The following is a 23,631-nucleotide window of genomic DNA, read 5'->3' on the forward strand; positions in this document are numbered from 1 at the left end:
ATATATATATATATTTCTATGAGACTTATTTTTTTAATTTTATCCAAATTTTTTAAAATTTTAAAATTTTAATCCAAGTTAGTTAACATATAGTGTAATAATAGTTTATAAGAGTAGAATTTAGTGATTCCTCACTTACGTATAACACCCAGTGCTCATCCCAACAAGTGCCCTCCTTAATGGCCATCACCCATTTAGCCTGTCCCCCCATCCAACACCCTTCCAGCAACCCTCAGTTTGTTCTCTGTGTTTAAGAATCTTTTATGGTTTGTTTCCCTCACTGTTTTTATTTTATTTTTCCTTCTCTTCCCCTATATTCAGCTGTTTTGTTTCTTAAATTCCACCTATCAGTGAAATCATATGATATCTGTCTTTCTTTGACCTACTTCGCTTAGCATAGTAATTTTTGGTTCCATCCATGTTTTTGCAAATGGCAAGATTTCATTTTGATCGCTGAGTAATACTCCAGTGTGTGTGTGTACACACACACACACACACACACACACACACACACATACATACACACCATATTTTCTTTATCCATTCTTTTTTTTTTTTTTTTTAAATTTTTTTAACGTTTTTATTTATTTTTGAGACAGAGAGAGACAGAGCATGAATGGGGGAGGGGCAGAGAGAGAGGGAGACACAGAATCGGAAGCAGGCTCCAGGCTCTGAGCCATCAGCCCAGAGCCCGACGCGGGGCTCGAACTCACAGACTGTGAGATCGTGACCTGAGCTGAAGTCGGACGCTTAACCGACTGAGCCACCCAGGCGCCCCTATCCATTCTTTAGTTGATGGACATTTAGGCTCTTTTCCATAATTTCGCTATTGTCGATAACACTGCTATAAACATTGGGGTGCATGTGCCCCTTTGAATCATCATTTCTGCATCTAATCACTAAAATATTTTATGCTTGTCTTATATTAGAGGTGACATAGCTTGTAATTTAGAAATATTCTCATTTTATTCCTCTGTTCCTAATGCCATTTGGTTAAAATAAATGAATATGGAAAGTCATTTAGTCATTAAGTTAAAATGTATGATCAAAACTTAATTGTAAATGTAAATGTGATGCTGTTGTATATTTACACATGTTATAAAATGACTTATTTTTCTTTCTGTATAATTATAGAATAGATGTTCATATGTTGGTTGTGGTGAATCACAAGTAGATCACAGCACTATACATTCTCAGGTATGTATATAGAAAATTTTTTTGGTGTTTATTTACTTGCTTTGTAAGTTTTCATTTATTTATTTATTTATCTGTCTATTAGAGAGAGAGAGAGAAGAACGGAGGGAGGGAATGAGGGAGAAAGTGCTTCAGCAGGGGAGAGGCAGAGGGAGAGGGAAAGACAATCCCAAGCAGGCTCCACACCCAGCACTGAGCCCAATGCACAGGGGTCAGGGGCTCGATCTCACAACCGTGAGATCGTGACCTGAGCCAAAATCAGGAGTCAGACACTTAACTGACTGAGCCACCAGGCATTCCTTAAGTTTTTATTTTAATTCCAGTTAGTTAACATATAGTATTATATTAGTTACAATATAGTGATTTAGCAATTCCATATATCACCTGGTGTATAGAAAATTTTTATGCAAGATATTTAAAAAAATTTTTTTCTAATGTTTATTTTTGAGAGAGACAGAGCGTGAGTGGGGGAGGGGCAGAGAGAGAGGGGAGACACAGAATCCAAAGTAGGCTCCAGGCTTTGAGCTGTCAGCACAGCTCATGGACTGCGAGATCATGACCTTAGCTGAAGTCAGACGCTTAACTGACTGAGCCACCCAGGCACCCCTTTGCAAGATATTTTTTAAAGCGAGCCTGAAGGAAAGGGAAAGCAAGCAAATACAACATTATTAATTCAAGTTGTAATTCAAAATTTTCCCCTTTTTTATATAAGAGGAGTTAAACCTTTGCTTATACTTTCTAAAAGGTGGGGAGGGGAATTGCTAAGATTAATATTAGATTGAGATTGTAATTAAGAGAGTAATGATTTAAGAAATTTGCCTCCTGGTTTATGAAGATGATAGTTGGAATTTTAGGAGAATATGAAAATTGAAGTCAAGAGTGGATGCCTATGCCTATGATAGGGCCTGGTTAACTTTTAAGTCTCAACTCATATTACCTTCTGCACATCTTAATTGGAGTTCTCTTTCTACTTCACCCTGGTTGTTTGGTGCTTGTGTGTAATTCTGGTATGGTATGGTATGGTAGAGTGTAGTAGAACTTCTATTCTAAACTGTATGCTTCTTTTCTTTCTTTCTTTTTTTTTTTTTAAACTATATGTTTCTTGAGCATGAACTGTCTTTTTCACATTGATGTCTCTGTAGCATTAATTGTTCTCAGTCAGGGTTCCTCAAGACAATTAATTAAGCCTGAATATTCCAAAGCCCTCAGGCATCATTGTACATAATTTACTTCTATTTTGTGCATCCAGAATGGTAGTGCTGTGTACCATTCTTGTGAGAATTGAGAAAATAGTTACTAAGATAATTTTCTGTAGGCATAAATTCTCTCCATGAACTCTGGTTGAGAAAGGCCAGAATTTTATGTATCCAAGATCATATATTCATATTGCTTGAGATGTTTTTTGCTTTGACTTACATCATTTGACTCATTCTTTTGAATAGTTACTATGGTCTTTTAGAATAGTTACTATGCTTTGGTCAATTATTTTCTTGTATTATACTTATTTGCTAACTCCAAAGGAGAGTCTTAGTCTTATGTTTATTTTTATGCTGAACAGTGGTGAAAAATGACAATAGTATAATTTCTAGAGTAGGCTTATATATTGTTACTATTCACTATACTTTAATAGTTTATCTAAAGAATATGTTTTTGGTGTTCAAGTTTTAACTCTTCTTTTTGGAGTATATTGTTATTCATTAAAGGCCAGCAGTTTATCTTATATGATTTTTTTAAAGTGTTTTTTTTGTTTTTGTTTTTGTTTTTGTTTTTGTTTTAGTAATCTCTAAAACCCAGTGTGGGGGATTGAACTTATGACCCCAAGATCAAGAGCCACATACTCTTCTTCCAACTGAGCCAGTTAGGCATCCCCTTATATGATCTTTTGAAATGTTTTCAACTATACCTAATTTTGGTTCCTCTTCTCCCTCCCCTATGAAATTGTATAGGAGACAAAACATTATCTTACTGTGAACCTTACTACTCTTCGAGTATGGTGTTATGCTTGCAGCAAAGAAGTATTTTTGGATAGGAAATTAGGAACTCATCCTTCTTTGCCTCATGTAAGACCACTTCACCAAACCCAAGAAAATAGTGTCCAGGTAATAATCAAACTTTATTTAATTAAAATATCATATGTTTTCAGGTATGAAAAGGTATGATTTTAGAATTTGTCACGTAGTTGAAATGTATAACAACTCTACCTCACTTGTACTTTAATATTTCTGTAATGTGCCTTTTTTCTTGATTGCAATACTGAGGCTAGCCTTTGCTCTTTTATAGAATGATATGTTATATAGTAAGATTGAAGCTCACCTGTCTGAAGATGGAAAAGCATGTTTTGTGTTTTTAAAACTTAAAAACAAACTTCTTTTTTTTAAAGTTTATTTTGAGAGACATGTAGAGAGCACAGTGGTGGGGGGGGGGGGGTGCAGAGAGGGAGACAGAATACCAAGCAGGTTCCACTCTATCAGCATAGACCCTGATGTGGGACTCAAACTTCCAAACTGTGAGATCATGACCTGAGCCGAAATCAAGAGTCAGCTGCGTAACCAACTGAGCCAGTCAGGCACCCTAACAAACTGTCTTTAAAAAGTGTATATTTTTCTAGCAATCTGATTCTAGGAGAGGGGGCAGGCCTTTTTTGATAGGAAATTACAAATACAAATTCAGCTCCCTTTTCCTCATTTCTCTCCCCTTTCTACCTCCATTAATATTACTAAGAACATTTTACTAATTTATCGAAAACCAAATAGGATATATTAAAGCTTAGCATTGATCTTTGGTTTCAAAATATGTGTAGGCTTGCAAAGATTAATCACTTAATTTTGAGAATTTTCTAGTTCTATAAAAATAGGGAAAAGGAAATGAAAATATTAGAAGAGTTGGTTTCTAACTTACTGTACTCATCATTTGCTCTGTATGGTTTAATTAACACATTAGTGAGGTTTTTTTCCCCTCATGTATCAAAAAAATCACATTGTATTTCTATACTTGTCTTCCTTGATACCAACTTTTAACATTTTTCTATTATATCTTTGTGTCACATTCTGATAGTACACATTTGTGTAAATAAATTTGCTTGTCTTACACATTACATAACTAAAATGAGTAGATTTTAGACAAGGTATATTTTTTTGTATTTCAAAGTTGAATGGCTGTAGTGGATAAATCACCAAACTACCATTACTATTTCTGCCACTGATATTATCATTCAGAAATGTGTTTTTTGTCTTGTTTTTAATGCCTTGATAGTTTGAAAGTAAGTTTTCTGGAACACACTTGCATTATTAACAAAAATGTGGTAACTAAAAGTTTAATCACATAAGGAATTGGTAACAGTTTATAAGGGTAATACTCAGGTGGTTGAAAGAATAAGTGCAGATAGTTCACAAAAAGGAAATACAAATAAAAACACATTGACAAAGTAACCATCACTGACTAAAGAAAACAGTTGTCTGTTGTCATTTCTGCCAGATTTTGCAGAATGTTGAATGAATGTTGAATGTCTTAATGAATGTTGAATCTGATTGAATAAATATACTGATATTTTTCTGGTGGCTCGTAAATAATTCTCTGTGAGTTATATTTATAACACATAAAAGGCATGAATTTAATTTCATGCAACTTCCTGATCCCATTGTTGAATAAAATTACTCAGAAGAAAAAAGTTATTTGTACAATTTTTTAATATAAAATTTCAATGCTATTGGAACATTAATTATAAAATAATAATATTGGAAACCAAATGTCATTAGTAATATTTCTTAAATAAAAATTTTTTCTAGGAGGTAAAATTTTAAATGATTTTTAAAAAAAAAATTTTTTTTTTAACGTTTATTTATTTTTGAGACAGAGAGAGACAGAGCATGAACATGGGAGGGGCAGAGAGAGAGGGAGACACAGAATCTGAAACAGGCTCCAGGCTCTGAGCTGTCAGCACAGAGTCCGATGTGGGGCTTGAACTCATGGACCATGAGATCATGACCTGAGCCGAAGTCAGACGCTTAACCAACTGAGCCACCCAGGCGCCCCTTAAATGATTTTTTAAAAACCTCTATACTTAAATACAATTAAGTGAGAATATGGGGCCAGCTCAAATGTTCAGTATCTACAGATACCAGGAAAGTAAAATAAATGTATAAAGTGGGTAGGTAGAAAAGTGCATATGCATGCATTGTAGAGGTGGAATAAGGCCTGAATAAGTTGGAGAGTCAGAGCATATGCTAAGTGCATGCTGCTGTTCAGTTTCCTCCTTTAAGTGATAGTTGCTAAATGGGTTCAGTGTAGTTCAGTCTTCTATTAAAAGAGAACTTGCAGAATCTGATATTTCTATGAGCTCTCCTGATTTTTAAAATATTAGATCAAAGTTTTTCTTATGTGTCTTTTTTTTTTTTTTTTTTTTTTAAGTGTGAGCTAGCATTTGACGAACAGGTCACCATTGCAACATTTGAGTTAAGACAATATTTGGAAATTAATTCTGGAATATTTTATTACTATTTAAAATAACTGAACTATTCCATATGTATAAAATAACGCAAAATAAGTATGGTAACAAGTATCAGGAGAGATTGTAGAAGTCTACAGATAAGTTGGTGTGTTATGATAGAAAAACTTTAGTATTTTCTTCCTGTAAAAAGTTAGAAAAATCTGAAAAGATGGTGTAGGAATGTGTGCCTAGATTTTTTTTAGCTTGATAACACTGAATTGGATTGGAATTCACTGAACTGATAACTGTTAACTTTTCTTTTTAAAAAAAAAAATTTTTTTTTTTAAATTTTTATTTATTTTTGAGACAGAGACAGAACATGAATGGGGGGAGGGTCAGAGAGAGAGGGAGACACAGAATCTAAGCAGGCTCCAGGCTCCAAGCTGTCAGCACAGAGCCCGATGCGGGGCTTGAATTCATAAACTGTGAGATCATGACCTGAGCCAAAGTCAGATGGTTAACTGACTGAGCCACCCAGGTGCCCCAGTTGTTAACTTTTCAAATCAGAAAAGTCGTAAGTGGCTTTGTTATTCAAGTGCATTTTTAACAAAGAGTGACATGCTCTTTCCTAGTGTAGATCCTCATTACTTTCAAGATGTAAATGTAAATTTGCTGTCTTTTCTGTTATCAAGGATTTTAAAATACCAAGTAGTACAACATTAAAAACTCCTCTGGTTGCTGTATTTGATGATTTGGACATAGAAGTGGAAGAAGAAGATGAACTTAAGGCAAGAGGTAAAATCTCCTATATAACACTCTTTTCTATGGTACTACACATTTCTTTAGGAAATTGTAATGTGAAAATTTCAAACTCGAGAAGTGAAAGAGACTCTGTAGATGTTGATGGCCTAAATAAATAAATAAATAAAATCTAAAATTTGGCCTAGTACAATTGTATTTGCAGGGAAAGCAGACTGACAACTTTTGAGTGATGCTTGGTTTCTCTGGCATCACTTTACCAAAGCCCTTAGTATAAACTATCCATATATAATTTAGTACAAATTTTGTGTTTTATAATTGATGCAAGGGAATTTTAACTTTTCAAATGTTTATTTAAATAATTATCTGAAAATTAACACTTTAGTAGAATCCTGACCTCTGAGTTGTTCAAGTTGATATTTTGTATTTCCATAATGTATTTTGTGGTTTTTTTCCCTTAGTTTTTAAATATTTTGAGTTATCTCTGTACCCAATGTGGTGCTTGAACTCACAACCCCATGATCAAGGGTTGCATGCTCCACAGATTGAGCCAGCTAGGTGCCCCTATTTTGTGTGTTCTTAACATAGTTTGAGAACTGTAATAAGTATCATACATAGTTACATATTCAGTAAACACTTAGAAAATTAAGTCACTGCATTATTGAGTGATGACATAATTTATGATTGTTCTTAATAGGTCTTACAGGTTTGAAAAATATTGGAAATACTTGCTATATGAATGCAGCTTTGCAGGCTCTTTCTAATTGGTAAGTATAGAAATTAATTTTGTATAGCTTTTTAAAGTCACTCTTTATCACAGTTCTTATATGGCAGTTATACTTCAATAAAACTGTTTCTAAATGAAAAAAAAAAATAAAGTCACTCTTTGAACAGAAAACCATGCTGCTGGTAACCTATGGCCATACCACTCTGAACATGCCTGATCTCACCTGATCATGGAAGCTAAGCAGGTCGGGTCTGGTTAGTATGTGGATGGGAGAAAATCATGCTGCTCTTAATTTGCTAAAAAAAAAAAAAGAAAAGAAAAGAAAAAAAAAGAAAGAAAGATGAGTCAGAGGAGGAAAGAAAGAAGTATACTAATAGTAATATGAGAAAGAGTTAACAATTCTATTCAATTTCCCTAGCCAATAGGATCCCATAAATCCTTGGCTGTCCTTCTTCCCTCAATGAATTCCTCTCCTTCCCTCTCACTTTCTGAAATGACCCCATTTAAAAGATTCTGTGGATTAACTATGTAAATGTCCTGAAAAGTTTCTTTTTTCTTTCTTGTTAAGTAATCCTGAAGGTAGAGTAGGCAAGAAACTGGGTTGGTACTAATCCATTGTCCCAGTGGGATTATTCATGCCTGTATTTCCTGAGACTGCTGGTTCTGGTGTAAACCCTAGTTAGTTGTGTGCCTTTGAGCAAGTTATTTGTTTTAACATCTAGAAAATGAGAAGCTTGAACTAATTCCTCAGATCACTTTTTTTTTTAATGTTTGTTTTTGAGACAGAGAGAGAGAGAGAGAGAGAAACAGCATGAGTGGGGGAGGGGCAGAGAGAGAGGGAGACATATAATGGAAAACAGGCTCCAGGCTCTGAGGTGTCAGTACAGGGCCTGACATGGGGCTCGAACCCACGAGCCAGGAGATCATGACCTGAGCTGAAGTCAGATGCTCAACCGACAGATCCACCCAGGTGCCCCTTCCTCAAATCACTTATAGAGATGCTATGAAAATATTTTGTACTTTTCTGTAGGTGAAAAGTCTTTAATAAAAAGTATTCAGAGTCACCTTGAGCGGGGCAAGCGCTGTGGTCCGAGCAGGGGCAGCGGGGCAGTGGGAGTGCAGAGTGAGAAAATGCAGACCACCGGGGCACTACTCATTCCTTCTGCTCTGATCCGCTGTTGTACCAGGGATCTCATCCGGCCTGTGTCTGCATCCTTCTTGAGTAGGTCAGAGATCCCATCTAAACAGCCGTCCTACCGCAGCTCCCCGCTCCAGGTGGCCCGGCGGGAGTTCCAGACCAGTGTCGTCTCCCGGGACATTGACACAGCAGCCAAGTTTATTGGCGCCGGGGCTGCCACAGTTGGTGTGGCTGGCTCAGGGGCTGGCATCGGAACAGTGTTTGGCAGCCTGATCATTGGCTATGCCAGGAACCCGTCTCTCAAGCAGCAACTCTTCTCCTATGCCATTCTGGGCTTTGCCCTGTCTGAGGCCATGGGGCTCTTCTGTTTGATGGTCGCCTTCCTCATCCTCTTCGCCATGTGAGGTTCCACGAGGGTCGCCCACCTGTCCCTGCTGCTTGGACTTCAGGCCGTGCCTGGTGCTGGAGTGTGCTAAGCTTTACCATTAAACACAACGTTTCTGTAAAAAAAAAAAAAAAAAAGTATTCAGGTTTTTTTTAATGTTTATTTTTGAGAGAGACAGCACGCAAATGGGGGAGGGGCAGGGAGAGAGGGACACACAGAACCCCAAGCAGGCTCCAGGCTCTGAGCTGTTAGCATAGAGCCCAATGCGGGGCTTGAATCCACGAACCACGAGATCATGACCTGAGCCAGAGTTAGACATCCAACTGAGCCACTCAGGTTCCCCTAGATTTTTTGTTTCTTAATCATACTTTTACAGAATAGGTAGGGGCAGCATGGAATGCTCTGTAGACATCTATTGAGTCCATCTGGTCCGACATGTAGTTTAAGTCCAGTGTTTATTGATTTTCTGGCTGGAAGATCTATCCATTGTTCGAGATGAGTATTGAAGTCCCCTACTGTTGCTGTATTGCTGTTTATTTCTCCCTTCATATCTATTAATACTTGCTTTGTTTATTTAGCTCCCCTATGTTGGGTACATATTTATAGATGGTATCCTTTTGATGACTCAATTCCTTTATCATTATATAATGGCCTTCTTTATATCTTTTAGAGCTTTGAGTTAAAGTCTGCTTTGTGGGGGCGCCTGGGTGACTCAGTCGGTTAAGCGTCCGACTTCAGCTCAGGTCACGATCTCGCGGTCCGTGAGTTCGAGCCTCGCGTCGGGCTCTGGGCTGATGGCTCAGAGCCTGGAGCCTGTTTCCGATTCTGTGTCTCCCTCTCTCTCTGCCCCTCCCCCGTTCATGCTCTGTCTTTCTCTGTCTCAAAAATAAATTAAAAAAAAAAAAAGTTAAAAAAAATTAAGTCTGCTTTGTGTAATGTAAATATAGTTACCTATATTTTCTTTTCATTTTCACTTGCATGGAATATCTTTTTAGGATAGCCAGTTTTGTTTTTTTTTTTAATGTTTATTTATGAGACAGAGACAGAGTATGAGTAGGGGGAGGGGCAGAGAGACAGGGAGACACAGAATAGGATAGCCACTTTATTGCAGGGCAGGGTTTGGTCCTTTGCCCAGTCTTTTTCCTGTAACTGAATAGATTCACTGAGGTTCCCTGCAGCTAATCATGCTCATAGAAGATAATATTGCCTTTTTTTTTTTTTTTTAATTTTTTTTTTTTTTCAACGTTTTTTATTTATTTTTGGGACAGAGAGAGACAGAGCATGAACGGGGGAGGGGCAGAGAGAGAGGGAGACACAGAATCGGAAACAGGCTCCAGGCTCCGAGCCATCAGCCCAGAGCCTGACGCGGGGCTCGAACTCACGGACCGCGAGATCGTGACCTGGCTGAAGTCGGCCGCTCAACCGACTGCGCCACCCAGGCGCCCTGCCTTTTTTTTTTTTTAATGTTTATTTTGAGACTGAGATAGTACGTGTGTGAGTGGGGGAGGGGCAGAGAGAGAGAATCCCAAACAGAGCCTGTCATGCAGAGCCCAACATGGAGCTTGATCTCATGAACTGTGAGAACATGACCTGAACTGAAATCCACAGTTGGATGCTTAACTGACTGAGCCACTCAGGCACCCCAACGGTATTGCCTTTCAAATTGCTAACTGAGCCACCAGATGGATAGTAGTACCACTTACTGAGATGTAGAAGCCTGGAGGAAGAATAGATTCACTTGAAGGTTAAATTTTGATCATGTTAAATTTAAGATGCTCAGCATAGCCATCAGTTTGGATATTTGATATAAATCTGGAATTTAGATGAGATATTTGACTTTCATAAGTTTGACTGTCATTGGCATGAACATGAAAATTTAAGGACACCCCAGGAAAAGAGTATATAGGGAAGAGAGGTAAAGTCCTAGGATCCAGTCCTGAGGGACTTTGATATTTATATATCTGGTAAGAGTCAAAAGAACAGTAAAGAAGGGAAAGAGTTGCCAGAGATAAAGAAAAACGGAAAAATTCATCATTGTTCAAGAGAATGGTTGCTCAAGAATGAGGGGTAGGTCACTTGTAATAAATGCTGCTAAGAGGGAGTGAAAGATGTTGACTGCATCTGGCAGCATTGAGGAGTCTGATACAGTGGGGTCAAATTTGATTTGAATGGGTTGAACACGAATATGAAGAAGTGAATGTGAAGCTGTAAAAGGGAGCAAAGAAATGATAGATATGGGGCTGTATGTGCTACCAATTTATTGAATGACCGGAAGTCAGTCATTATTAAGCTTTGATTCCACTTTTACATTTTTCTTTTTTTTGAATTAGCCCACCTTTGACACAGTTTTTTCTTGATTGTGGAGGACTAGCTCGAACAGATAAGAAACCAGCCATTTGTAAAAGTTATCTCAAACTGATGACCGAACTGTGGCATAAAAGCAGGTATGTACTTAATGTATTTATTCTCTTTATTATTATTATTTTTTTAAGTTTATTTGTTTTGAGGGAGAGAAAGCACATGGGGAGGGGCAGAGCAAGAGAGAGAGAGAATCCCAAGCAGACTCCGTGCTGTCAGGTTGGAGCCTGACATGGGGCTTGAATCCACTTAACTGTGAGACCATGACCTGAGCTGAAATCGAGAGCCAGACGCTTAACCGACTGAGCCACCTAGGTGCTCCTCTTTATTATGTTTTTAAATGAATATCAAATATTAAAAGGATATAGGTGCACATATATAGAGCTGAAAAAAAGTAAATTTGAGACAAGTTCATTTTACAGTATGTTCTGTTTCAAACTGAACATCCAAATGAAGTATCTGGACTGCAGATAAGTCGAAATGCTAAAGCTGCTATTACTGACACTTGAATTTTAATGCAGGAGTAGACATTCTCACAACGCTAAAATCAGACCATAAATACTTAGGTGAATGTTCATTTTTCTGCTTATGTTTATTTCCTGTAAAGTGTAGCATTAGAAGAATAATTGTTCAATGTAATATTTTACTAATTTTGTTTTAGAATTATTCAGAAAATTGTGTTTACCATTAGTCCTAACTGCTCAACCTTATCTGTAAAGAAAACAATCATAAAGCTTTTTTTTTTTGAAACCTCACAAGACTTTTGAGATCTTGATTTGTAATGTAAAAATTTCAGTATTTAAAGTTTTAACATTCCCCTATTCCTAAGTGCCTCAGTTTTCTTTGAGATATTTTACTCCCTACTAAGCATCTCTTAAGTCAAACAAAAATTTGTTACTATTTTGATTTAACATGCTAGGAAAAGAAAATGGCTTTTCTTTTTTTTTTTTTTAAATTGAAGTGTAATTGATACACATTGTTATCTGAGTTTCAAGTATATAACATTTTTTTTAAACGTTCATTTATTTACAGGTACCTGGGTGATTCAGTCTGTTAAGTGTCCAACTTTGGCTCAAGTCATGGTCTCACATCTCACAGTTCGTGAGTTCGAGCCCCATGTCAGGTTCTGAGCTGACAGCTCAGAGACTGGAGCCTGCTTTGGAATCTGTGTCTCCCTGTCTCTCTGCCCCTCTTCCGCTCATGCTCTCTCTCTCAAAAAAATAAACATGAAAAAAAATTTAAACTTTCATTTATTCATTTTGAGAGTGAGAGAGGGCATGCGTGTGGGCGGGGGGGGGGGGGGTGCGCGGGGTGGCCAGGGGCAGACAGGGAGAGATAGAGAATATCCCAAGTAGGCTCTGCACTATGAGCGTGGAGCCCAACATGGGGCTTGAACCCCCAAACAGTGAGATCATGACCCGAGCCGAAACCAAGAGTCAGACACTCAGCCAACCTAGCCACCCAGGTGCCCTTCAAGTATGTGACATATTGACTGGGCAATTCTATACATTACTTAATGCTCACTATGATAAGTGTAGTCACCATTGTCACCATACAATGTTATTAGAATATTATTGACTATATTCTCTATGCTTGACTTTTCACTTTGTGACTTACGTATTTTATAACTTGAAGTTTGAACCTCTTAATCTCCTTTATCTATTTCGCTCATCCTCTTCACACACCTAACCTCTGGAAACCACAAGTTTGTTCTCTGTGTTTAAGAGCCTTTTTTTTTTTTTTTTTGTGCTTGTTTTGTCCATTTGTTTCTTAGATTCTACATGTAAGTGAAATCATTCGGTATTTGTCTTTCTCTGACTTATTTCACTTAGCATAATAAACTTGAGGACCGTTCATGTTGTCACAGATGGCAAGATCTTACTCTTTTTTATGGCTGAGCAAATATTCCATTGTATATATACCATCTTGATCCATTCATCTGTGGATGGACACTTAGGTTGCTTCCATATCTTGGCTATGGTAAATAATGCTGCAGTAAACATAGGGGTGCCTATATATTTTTGGATTAGTGTTTTTATTTTCTTTGGGTAAATACCCAGTAGTGGGACTGCTGAGTCATATGTTATTTCTGTTTTTAATTTTTTGAGGAGTCTTTATGCTGTTTTCCAGAGTGGCTGTACCAATTTACTCTCCCACCAATAGTGCACTTGGGTTCCCTCTTCTCCACATCTTTGCCAACACTTGTTATTTCTTGTCTTTTTGATACTAGCCATTCTGATTAGTCCTCTGCCCATCTTTTAGATTTTTTTTTTTTTTTTTTTTTTGGTGTTGAATTGTATAATGTCTTTATATATTTTGGATATTAACCCTTATCTGATAGATCATTTGCAAATATCTTCCCCCATTTATGAGGCTGCTTTTTTTGTTGTTGTTGATGATTTCCTTTGCTGTGTGTAAGCTTTTTACTTTAGTCCCAATAGTTTATTTTTCTTTGGTTTCCTTTGCCTGAGGAGAAATATCCCTAAATATGTTGCTAAGGGTGATGTCTAAGAGATTATTGCCTGTATTTTCTTTCAGGCATTTCATTGTTTCAGGTCTAACATTTAGGTCTTTAATCCATTTTGAGTTTATTTTCATGTAAAAAAAAGAGTATGATTTTAATGAGTTCCTTGGGGCTATGAACATTAAAGAGCCAGAATCCTCCATTGTCATTTATCCCTATTGAGTGTTATCCAGTGCTGCTACAGACTCTGTAGCTAGAATTAACCCTTAACTGCTGTTTTTTAAGCTTCTTTGCCCTGAATATGTATTTTAAACTTAAAATTCCTGAAAGTTTATCAGACTTCAGAAGTGTCAGTACAGAATTCTAAAAGTGGTTAAATATCTGGGGCACCTGGGTGGCTCAGTTGGTTAAGTGTCTGACTTTTTAAAAAAAATTTTTTTTTAATGTTTATTTATCTTTGAGAGAGACAGAGACAGAATGTGAGTGCGTTAGGGGCAGAGAGAGACGAAGACACAGAATCCAAAGCAGGCTCCAGGCTCTGAGCTGTCAGCACAGAGCCCGACGCAGGGCTCAAACTCACGAGCTGTGAGATCATGACCTGAGCTGAAGTTGGACGCTTAACCAACTGAGCCACCCAGGCACCCCTAAGTGTCTGACTCTTGATCTCAGCTCACGTCTTGATCTCAGGGTGGTGAGTTCAAGCTCTGCATTTTGCTCTGCATTGGGCGTGAAGTCTACTTAAATTAAAATCTTATTTATGTCAATTACACTCAAGTAAAAAAACCAGAATTCAAAAATTTAGATAATGTACTAGGTATATTTATCTTAATTATCCCAGGAATTTAAAATAATTAGAATTTTGTTTTAAGTAATTGTAATTGTTTTTGAAAAATAGAGCATGATCATTTCATTAGGGTCGAGAGCTATAAAATATATCTTAATTGTCTTAAGTATATCTTAATATAAAGCTATTCTGGTGAGCCTATGAAACATAACACTGGGCAATTTTTAATGACTTTGTGAAACACATTAACAACTTGAATTATTTTTTTTTAACTTTTTAAAAAATATTTATTTTGAGAGAGAGAGAGACAGAGCACAAGGAAGAGAAGGGCAGAGAGAGAGGGAAACACAGAATCCGAAGCAGGCTCCAGGCTCTGAGCTGTCAGCACAGAGCCTGACGCGGGCTCAAACCCACAAACTGCGAGATCATGACCTGAGCCGAAGTTGGACGCTCAACTGATTGAACCACCCAAGTGCCCCTACAGCTTGAATTCTTGATTGTTACTTACTAAAATAAAAAGTAAAAATTTTAGATTTCATTCATCACAGATTTCTCATTAAAAATGTTATCTTCCTCAGGCCAGGATCCGTTGTTCCTACTACTCTGTTTCAAGGAATTAAGACAGTAAATCCAACATTTCGGGGGTATTCTCAGCAGGTAAGTCTTCATTCTTTTTCATTCACAATCTTAATGTTTAATAAGTTTGAAAAATGCCATTATGCATTATGCTTTTATGGAGCCTTTTGTATTTCTTCCTTTATAATTTATTTGTCCATTGTCTTGGGTCATCCTTTCTTGTATGTTTATTTACTGACAATAATAGCCTATTGTCATTTTTTTGCTTATATTTTTCCACCTTTCTCATAATTTTATGTTTTTCTAGAAATTGTTAAATTTTGGAGTGCATAAATATGTCTCTATTCTAATGCTTTTAGCTTCAAAAAGTTACACATATAGAGATAAATTTTCACCTATATTTTATGCTTTAATTTTTAAAATATTTAATTCTTCTCTGCATCTGTCATTTATTTTGTGTTAACAGTGCAAATTTCATTTTTTTTTCACAAATAGCTAAATAATTGTACCAGACTACAGATTTGGAAGAATTTTCTTTTTTGATTTTAGAAATTTCTTCTTTTTTAGTTATTATGCTTACATTAATATTTTATAGGGTTTGTTTCTGGGCTTTCTGATTCATTGCATTGATCTATGTTTTGTTGAAGTGGTACCAATGGCAGTTTCAATTATTGTAACTTTATATATTCCTTTGATATTAACACCTAACCCTCGCATACTTTTCTTTTTCAAAATAATACCTGTTCCCTGTTAATTTTTTCTGGTGCACAGACACCAGAGACTGATTTCTTAGATGTGAGTTGGTCTATAAATTTATAAATTTGTATTTTCTTTCTTTCTTTTCTTTTTTTAAATTGAAGTATAGTTGACACATAATGTTACATTTGTTTCAGATGTACAGCATAGGGATTCCACAATTTTATACATCATGCTATGCTTGGCACAAGTATAGCTACTATGTAGCTATTATTTATCACCATATGACACTATTAGGATACCACTAGTAATATTCCCTTGCTGTACCTTTCATCCCTGTGACTTACTCATTATGTAACTGGAAGCCTGTGCTTCTCACTTTCCTTCACCCATTTTGCACATCTCTGTACCCACAAATTTTCCAAAAGCATTCCAGGTTGATTAAGGATTTTTCTTTGAGATGTAGTACAAGATTGGAAAGCTTTAATTTTAAGCCAAACTGATAAAATATTTGAATTTAGGACATCTCTGAATTCTAATTGTCATATGAGACAAATCCAGTTGTGTTTTTATAAATGCCTCTTCATTTTTAAAAAATAGCAGCAGTACTAAAAGCTGACCTCCAGATCATCTTCAGTTTTTAAATTACTTTTGTTTTATTTATATAATTATTTAGAACTCAGTGCTTCCTATTACTTCTTCAGGGCCTTATGTTCTACTAACTGGTGTTTCCTCAGTATAACACTACACCTTTAGAAATCAGTTGATAAGCACATTTTGTATATTTTTTCTTAAGTTTCTACATACACATATTTTTAATGAAGTGGTAATATGTGTTGTTTATATATTAGGATGCTCAAGAATTCCTTCGGTGTTTAATGGATTTGCTTCATGAAGAATTAAAAGAACAGGTCATGGAGGTTGAGGAGGATCCTCAAACTATAACGACTGAGGAGACCATGGAAGAGGACAAGAGCCAGTCAGATGTAGATTTTCAGTCCTGTGAATCTTGTAGCAGCAGTGATAAAGCAGAAAATGAAAATGGCTCTAAAGGTTTTTCTGAAGATAATAATGAAACAACAATGTTAATTCAGGATGATGAGAACAATTCAGAAATGTCAAAAGATTGGCAAAAAGAGAAGATGTGCAATAAGATTAATAAAGTAAATTCTGAAGGAGAGTTAGATAAAGACAGAGACTCTGTGTCTGAAGCAATTGACTTGAACAACCAGGAAACTGTCAAAGTGCAAATACACAGCAGAGCTTCAGGTGACAATTTAATAATTGGAAAATGATAGTGTTTCATTTGTAGACAATGTGTACAAGATAGCATATTTGTATTTATTTGTATTATATTTGTAATTTCACTGTTTTCTGATTTTTGGAGAGAAAATTAGCATGGCCTGTGAGTGAAATCAGACATATTTCTAGTTTACATGTTAATGTTCCCAGTCTGTATTTAGCATAAAAAATGAAATAGACTGATTAGCTTAATATTTTATGTGCAGGATATGATCAAGTTTGAAGAAAGCAGGAATAAAATAGTTGTTACTTTTGGGCTAAGTAGTAGAGTTTAGCAATATTTGCATGTAGAATATTAAGTTAATGTCATTTTATGTGGATTCTGTTAAGATCCTGGGGAAAAAGCAAAATAACTCAAATTACAATTCTGTAATCTTACACACTTTTAGATTTAGACTACTGTCATTGGAATACTATCAGCTATGAAATATTTGGCATATATTTTGATATAGCAGTTTAACTATAATGAATCCTGTTATGATAGATTATTACCAGAATACTAGTGTTTTTTTGTTTTTTTGGTTTTTTTTTGAAAAGAGCAAGTGGCCAGATGAAAGATAATTAGGTTAGATTGCTTTGCATTTTACCTTTATTTCTTCAAAAGTTAATTTATCTTGGCCTAGTGTGATACTTAATTTTCCAAAGCACGTTAAAAACCATCAGAAGTTTAAGTTCTTTGATCTTAAAATAAGTGGCAGACAAGTAACATAAAAAAGTTTATCTTTTGTAATTTGAAAAGAATAAAACTAGTAAACAATTTATTTAGGTATTGAATGAGCCCCAAATTTCTTCTTGAGGAAAAGGATATTTCCTTGAACACAGGAATAGTAGTGGTTCACCTGTGTGTGGTGCATATTGGTGTTCTAGTCAGGGAAGTCAGGAAAGCATTTTAGGCTCCTTAGTTACAGTGGCCTTATTTTAGAAGTTTAGATGCTTTTGGAAGTTGTTTGGTCAGTAAATATTGAAAGACAGCCTAGGCTTCCGTAGACTGCTCTTCAGCCCGCCCTTGTCAAAAGCCTGATTAAGGGACTTAGTGGTTCTTTATTGCTCCGTAGCAGGCTTTTTCTTATACATGGTGACTAATTGATGAGCTAGATCAGGGATCTGAGCTTTTACATTTTACAAAGACCTGATTAAAAAATGTGACAAAGACTGTATATAGGATGCAAAACCTGAAAGACTTATTATCAAGTTTTTTACAGGAAACATTTGCCAATCCCTGACCTTGATAATACTAACTTTATTCCCTGACCTTGATAATACTAACTTTATTCCCTTCAGAGAGGGTGAGTGAGTCTCCTACTCTTTCTCTCTCTAATATTACGCAGTCTTCATTTAGTCATGGTTGGAATCATGAGAAATGCTTATGTGAAAATAATAAAGGTGACTTACTTTGCGTTATCTGGAAAAATCTCTGAAGTCATTCAGTTTCAGGGTCCTTATGAACAGTTCTTTTTTCTTCAGATACTTATTGAGCACAATCCCTTGCCCTGAAATCTGTATTGTATATATATACTAGGACTCCAACAGCACAACTGTCAAGATAGTGGTCATGAAGTTTTTATTTTCTTGATTCATAATTTCATTCTAAAAAAGGTTCTTTTCTGATAAAGGGATGTATTTCCTTTTATCACAGTAAGAATAAAATAATTTATGATTCTGCCTAAGTTTCTTCTTAGATTTTGATTATTATGTTAGTTTGAGAAGATAATCTTTTTCTCCTACAGTTTCAAAGCTTTTTAAAAACTATCATAAATACTAAAAAATACTAAATTAGAACAAATACAATTCTCTTTGGCTTTATGTTACCACTGCTCACTTCCTAAATTGCTAGCGCAGTAATGTGTTACAAACATTATTTGGATTCCTAGGTGGAAAATCACTATTATTTTGCTTATTATTAGCAAGAACTTTGTCTATCAAATATTTCACTTGACATTTATTAATGGGAATTGTGTTTAAAATCTCAAATGAAGAAACCTTTAAATTAATTAATATTATTTGATAAGTGGGATAATTTTACTATTTAAGGTAATAATACAAATTTTAAATATTACAGAATATATTACTGATGTCCATTTGAATGACCTGTCTACATCACAGATCCTCCCATCAAATGAAGGTGTTAATCCACGTTTATCAGCAAGCCCTCCTAAATCAGGCAATTTGTGGCCAGGATTGGCACCCACACACAAAAAAGGTAGAAGTTTCAGTTATTCAGGTTCCTTTGTTTTGATAATTTAAAGTGTTAATTATGAAATATTTAGTACTTTAAAATTGACAGCATAATTTTATATAACCATGATTTGAAATTTTTGTGTGTGTGTGGCACAAATTTACATACAGTAGAATTCACTCTTTTGGTGTAGAGTTCTGGATTTTAACACATGCATAGATTTTTGTTACCACCACACAAACAGAATATAGAACAGTTCCAACACCCCCAAGGAATCCCCTCATAACTACCCTTTGTAATTAGATCATCCCCCTACCCCTCCCTAAACCCTAGGCCTTTGATCTGTTCTCTATTGCTATTGTTTTGCCTTTCCCAGAATGTCATATAAATAGAATCATACAGTACATAGTTTTTTGAAACAGGCTTATTTCACTTATTGTAATGCATTTGAGATACAGTCACATTGCATGTCTAAATAGTTATTTTTATTACTGAGTAGTTATTTCATTGTGTGATTATACTGCTGTTCATTCATTTTCACTTTGAAGAACATTTGAATTATTTGCAGTTTTTGGCAGTTGTGGATAATGCTGCAATAAACATTCGTGTACAGGTTTCTGTGTGAATATAAGTTTTCATTTGTCTAGAGTAAACACCCAGAAATGAGGTTATTGGGTTTTATGTTAGTTTCATACTTAATGTTGTATGAAATTGTTTTCCAGTTTAGCTGTATTATTTTGCATTCCCACTAGGCTATGTATGAGAATTCCAGTATTACAAAATGTAAAACTCTAAAACTCTTAGGAAAAAACATAGGAAGGAGAAAGTCTTCATGACCTTTTGTTGGACAAATAGTTTTTTTAAGACATCAAAAGCAATATCCATAAAAGAAGGGACGCCTGGGTGGCTCAGTCAGTTAAATGTCTGACTTTGGCTCAGGTCATGATCTCATTGTTCATGGGTTTGAGCCCCATATGGGCTCTCGGTTGACAGCTCAGAACCTGGAGCCTGCTTCGGATTCTGGATCTCCCTCTCTCTGCCCTTCCCCACTTGTGCATGCTCTCTCTCTCTCTCAAAAATAAGTAAACATTAAAAAAAAAAAAGCACAAAGAAGACAAAGTTTTAAAAAAATCCATAACAGAAACAATTAAAAATTTTCTTGGCAAAAGACACTATTAAGAGATTGAAAAGATAAGATTGGGAGAAAATGCTTGTAAATCAGGAAGCTCACAAAGGATCTGTTCAGAATGTATATATATATATAAAAAAAATTCTCAAAACTTAGTTATAAAATCCCTTTTTCTTTTTCTTTTTTTTTTTAAAAATTTTTTTTTTAACGTTTATTTATTTTTGAGACAGAGAGAGACAGAGCATGAATGGGGGAGGGGCAGAGAGAGAGGGAGACAGAATCGGAAGCAGGCTCCAGGCTCTGAGCCATCAGCACAGAGCCCGACGCGGGGCTCAAACTCACGGACTGCGAGATCGTGACCCGGGCTGAAGTCGGATGCTTAACCGACTGAGCCACCCAGACGCCCCATAAAGTCCCTTTTTCAAATAATACCTTATTGGATGCAAAAACAAGGAAAAGCAAAACTATTCTGATTGAAGTCAAGCTGGAGAGACTGAACCTCTCTTCTATTTCATCTTGGCTTCTTTTGGGATTTTTTAAAAAAGTTTATATATTTATTTTGAGAGATCATGAGTGGGGAAGGGGCAGAGAGAAAGGGAGAGACAAAGTCCCAAGCAGGGTCTACACTGTTAGTGCAGAACCTGAAGTGGGGCTTGAACTCCTGAACTGTGAGATCATGACCTAAGCCGAAATCTAGAGGCAGATGCTTAACTGACTGAGCCACCCAGGCGTCCTTGGGATTTTTTTTTAAAGTAATTCTCTTGAATGGTACTTTGACAAGTTACTTTAGGATAGTAAATTTTACTGTTAAGGATTCCAGAGAAAATGGTAAAGGAACTACCTTTTAAAAGAATGTTCTTCACTTGTTTTTCAATCCTAGCTCAATCTGCATCATCTCCAAAGAGGAAAAAACAGCATAAGAAATACCGAAGTGTTATTTCAGACATATTTGACGGAACAATTATTAGTTCAGTGCAGTGTCTGACTTGTGACAGGGTGAGTATGAGGGAATTATAATATGCAGGGAATTTCTGTCAAATGGTCTTAAAAAAAAAAAAACCTGACAAATGGGATGAAAAGTTTAATTTTTTCTCCTTGCTACTTATGGCTATACATGTATTTCTTATGTTTACATCAGCATAAATTGATTCTAGGAGTAGAATTTATTTTATGGAAGTAGTAGCAACATCAGTTTGAAAGGATGGGTCTTGACCTGTCATTGGACAGGCATGCATTAGCAAGAATTAACTCTGTTGTTCATCTCTGGTCACATGGAAAGGTGATATGTTGCTCAGCAACAATAAATGGTAACACATGCATATCCTCCCAAGGTTGATAAAATTCATATGCTGGGAAACTGTTGCTGTTCACAGGCACAAGGCTGTGAGTGTATCTTCTACATTTGGTGGTATGGCTTATAAATATTTTCTTTTGTTAAGATTACGGCTCAGATAATACAGGTAGTGTCAGATTCATGCATAAGAGCATAAGTTAAAATCATGAGTTCTTTAATCTTCCCTAAATCTATGAGTTTCTTTGAGCTTTTCTTAAGAGTGGTTTTGTTTCAGTGTAGTAATGAATTAAGGAATATAAAATGACTTATTAAAAAAACCCTCAAAAGTAAGTTTTCAGCTATTGTGGTAGGATCTTAAGTCAAATCTAAGAGCTACATCATTTTAATGTAGGCTGTTTGGGTACCAAATATTTTTTATTTTTATTTTTTAATGTTTATTTATTTTTGAGAGAGAAAGAGCATGGGCAGGGGAGGAAGAGAGAGGGGGACAGAATCTGAAACAGGCTCTAGGCTCTGAGCTGTCAGCACAGAGCCTGACGTGGCACTTGAACTCACAAATGTGACATCATGACCTGAGCCGAAGTCGGACGCTCAGCTGACTGAGCCACCCAGGTGCCCCTGGGTACCAAATATTTAAATGGGATTATCTTGAATTGTTTTCAGCTTTTTAAAAGTTACATGCCAAGTTTTACATCTTTTTAAAAACCATCATGAGACGTCATTTCCAAAAACAAATGCAGTAATAGTTCTTACGAGTTTGGAGCTCAAGCTACTGTGGCTGGATGTACTTTTCTATGCCACAGTGTCCTTGATTAATGGGAATGTTAGTAGTAACTTCATAAGATTTATGTGAAGATTAAATTTAGAACAGCACCTGGTACAGAGCAAGTGTTTTTGCCATTGCTATTACTGTTACTGATATTTTGGGGGTTTTTTGCTTATAAATTGCTTTGCAGTCTAAGATTTGTTCTCATAAATGTGTTGGATTATTTTCATCCCATTTTAAACACGAAACAATTTTAGGTGTCTGTAACCCTCGAGACCTTTCAAGATCTGTCCTTGCCAATTCCTGGCAAGGAAGACCTTGCTAAGCTGCATTCATCCAGTCACCCAACTTCTATAGTCAAAGCAGGATCATGTGGCGAAGCATATGCTCCACAAGGGTGGATAGCTTTTTTCATGGAATATGTGAAGAGGTATGTATGCATTTTCCTTGTACTATTTGAATGTTATAGCTGCTGTTTCTGCTGTACTGGCAGAACACTTCCTTTTTTTTTTTCTTCTATCAATAATGTTTCAGGTTTGTTGTCTCATGTGTTCCTAGCTGGTTTTGGGGTCCAGTAGTAACCTTGCAAGATTGTCTTGCTGCCTTCTTTGCCAGAGATGAACTAAAAGGTAAGAAATATGAAATAGTCTTCAACTATGGCTAAATTGTTTTGAGTGATCTAAAATACTAGTGGGACTAAATATAAAATGTGTTTAGAAAAGCTAAGTTTTAAGGTGGCTTAAACAGTACTTGCCCATATATATCATCATCATAGTTGCCAGTATCTACCATGGCAATATAAATATAAATAACATAAATCATATCCTGAAATGATTGATACAAATTCCTGTAGTATAAGACAATATGGTGAGGGATTCAAAGAAGGGAATTCAACCCATATAAATGTTGTATGTCAGGAGTACTCTGAATTCCTCCATAATATTTAAGATTTTCCACTGTTTTTGTGGGTTCAGCACCTTGCTGGAATATATAACAGGCAGTCAGTAAAGTCAGGAAAGGGTATTTTTTTGAGATAGGCCTTCAAGGTTGAAAAGAGAGAGAGGAGAGGGTATTTTAGGCAAGGTAAACATCATGAATTGATTCTTGAGCAGAGACTAAAAAATGTGAGCTTTGTGTTACTGTGCTGCAAAATCAGCATACGGCAAAGTCAAAGAATTGCAGAACCAAAAAAAAAAAAAATACAGTAACTTACTTTTATTTTGAGAGGAATGACCAGATCTGTTCTATTTCCAGGTGACAATATGTACAGTTGTGAAAAATGCAAAAAGTAAGTGTCATTGATAGTGCTTTGAATCGCATGTTTTGTATTATAAATGATATTTTTCTTGGTCACTTGAATTAGGTATGTGGAGTTAATTTTGTACCTTATTTAGAAAAATAAAGGCTAATAAGCTTTGTTCTAGTAAAAATAGAGAGACTGGCTCTTCTGTAAAACA

General features: G+C 35.9%; 2 protein-coding genes across 6 annotated transcripts in view; both read left to right on the forward strand.

The window, feature by feature from the left end:
• The window catches only part of USP33 (ubiquitin specific peptidase 33), a 64,196-nt gene that overhangs the window by 19,976 nt on the left and 20,589 nt on the right, over nucleotides 1–23,631 (forward strand). For 3 of the 5 annotated variants that reach the window (XM_019413873.2, XM_019413872.2, XM_053893675.1), the window contains 12 exons: nucleotides 1,135–1,197; nucleotides 3,141–3,293; nucleotides 6,313–6,415; nucleotides 7,077–7,146; nucleotides 10,960–11,073; nucleotides 14,814–14,892; nucleotides 16,359–16,776; nucleotides 18,869–19,009; nucleotides 20,995–21,110; nucleotides 22,432–22,604; nucleotides 22,709–22,803; nucleotides 23,429–23,462. In XM_019413873.2, coding sequence (XP_019269418.2) covers nucleotides 1,135–1,197; nucleotides 3,141–3,293; nucleotides 6,313–6,415; nucleotides 7,077–7,146; nucleotides 10,960–11,073; nucleotides 14,814–14,892; nucleotides 16,359–16,776; nucleotides 18,869–19,009; nucleotides 20,995–21,110; nucleotides 22,432–22,604; nucleotides 22,709–22,803; nucleotides 23,429–23,462 — 1,559 coding nt within the window. The remainder of the gene's footprint in view (nucleotides 1–1,134; nucleotides 1,198–3,140; nucleotides 3,294–6,312; nucleotides 6,416–7,076; nucleotides 7,147–10,959; nucleotides 11,074–14,813; nucleotides 14,893–16,358; nucleotides 16,777–18,868; nucleotides 19,010–20,994; nucleotides 21,111–22,431; nucleotides 22,605–22,708; nucleotides 22,804–23,428; nucleotides 23,463–23,631) is intronic. The other 2 variants (XM_019413874.2, XM_019413875.2) reach the window with 2 other exon arrangements.
• Nucleotides 8,171–8,760, forward strand: LOC128774627 (ATP synthase F(0) complex subunit C1, mitochondrial). Its single transcript, XM_053893689.1, has one exon. The coding sequence runs from the start codon at nucleotides 8,238–8,240 to the stop codon at nucleotides 8,646–8,648; it is 411 nt and encodes a 136-aa protein (XP_053749664.1). The 5' UTR covers nucleotides 8,171–8,237; the 3' UTR covers nucleotides 8,649–8,760.

This window comes from Panthera pardus, unplaced genomic scaffold (genome assembly GCF_024362965.1).
Source record: "Panthera pardus isolate Hobbes unplaced genomic scaffold, ASM2436296v1 HiC_scaffold_11, whole genome shotgun sequence".
Classification (NCBI taxonomy): Eukaryota; Metazoa; Chordata; class Mammalia; order Carnivora; family Felidae; genus Panthera; species Panthera pardus.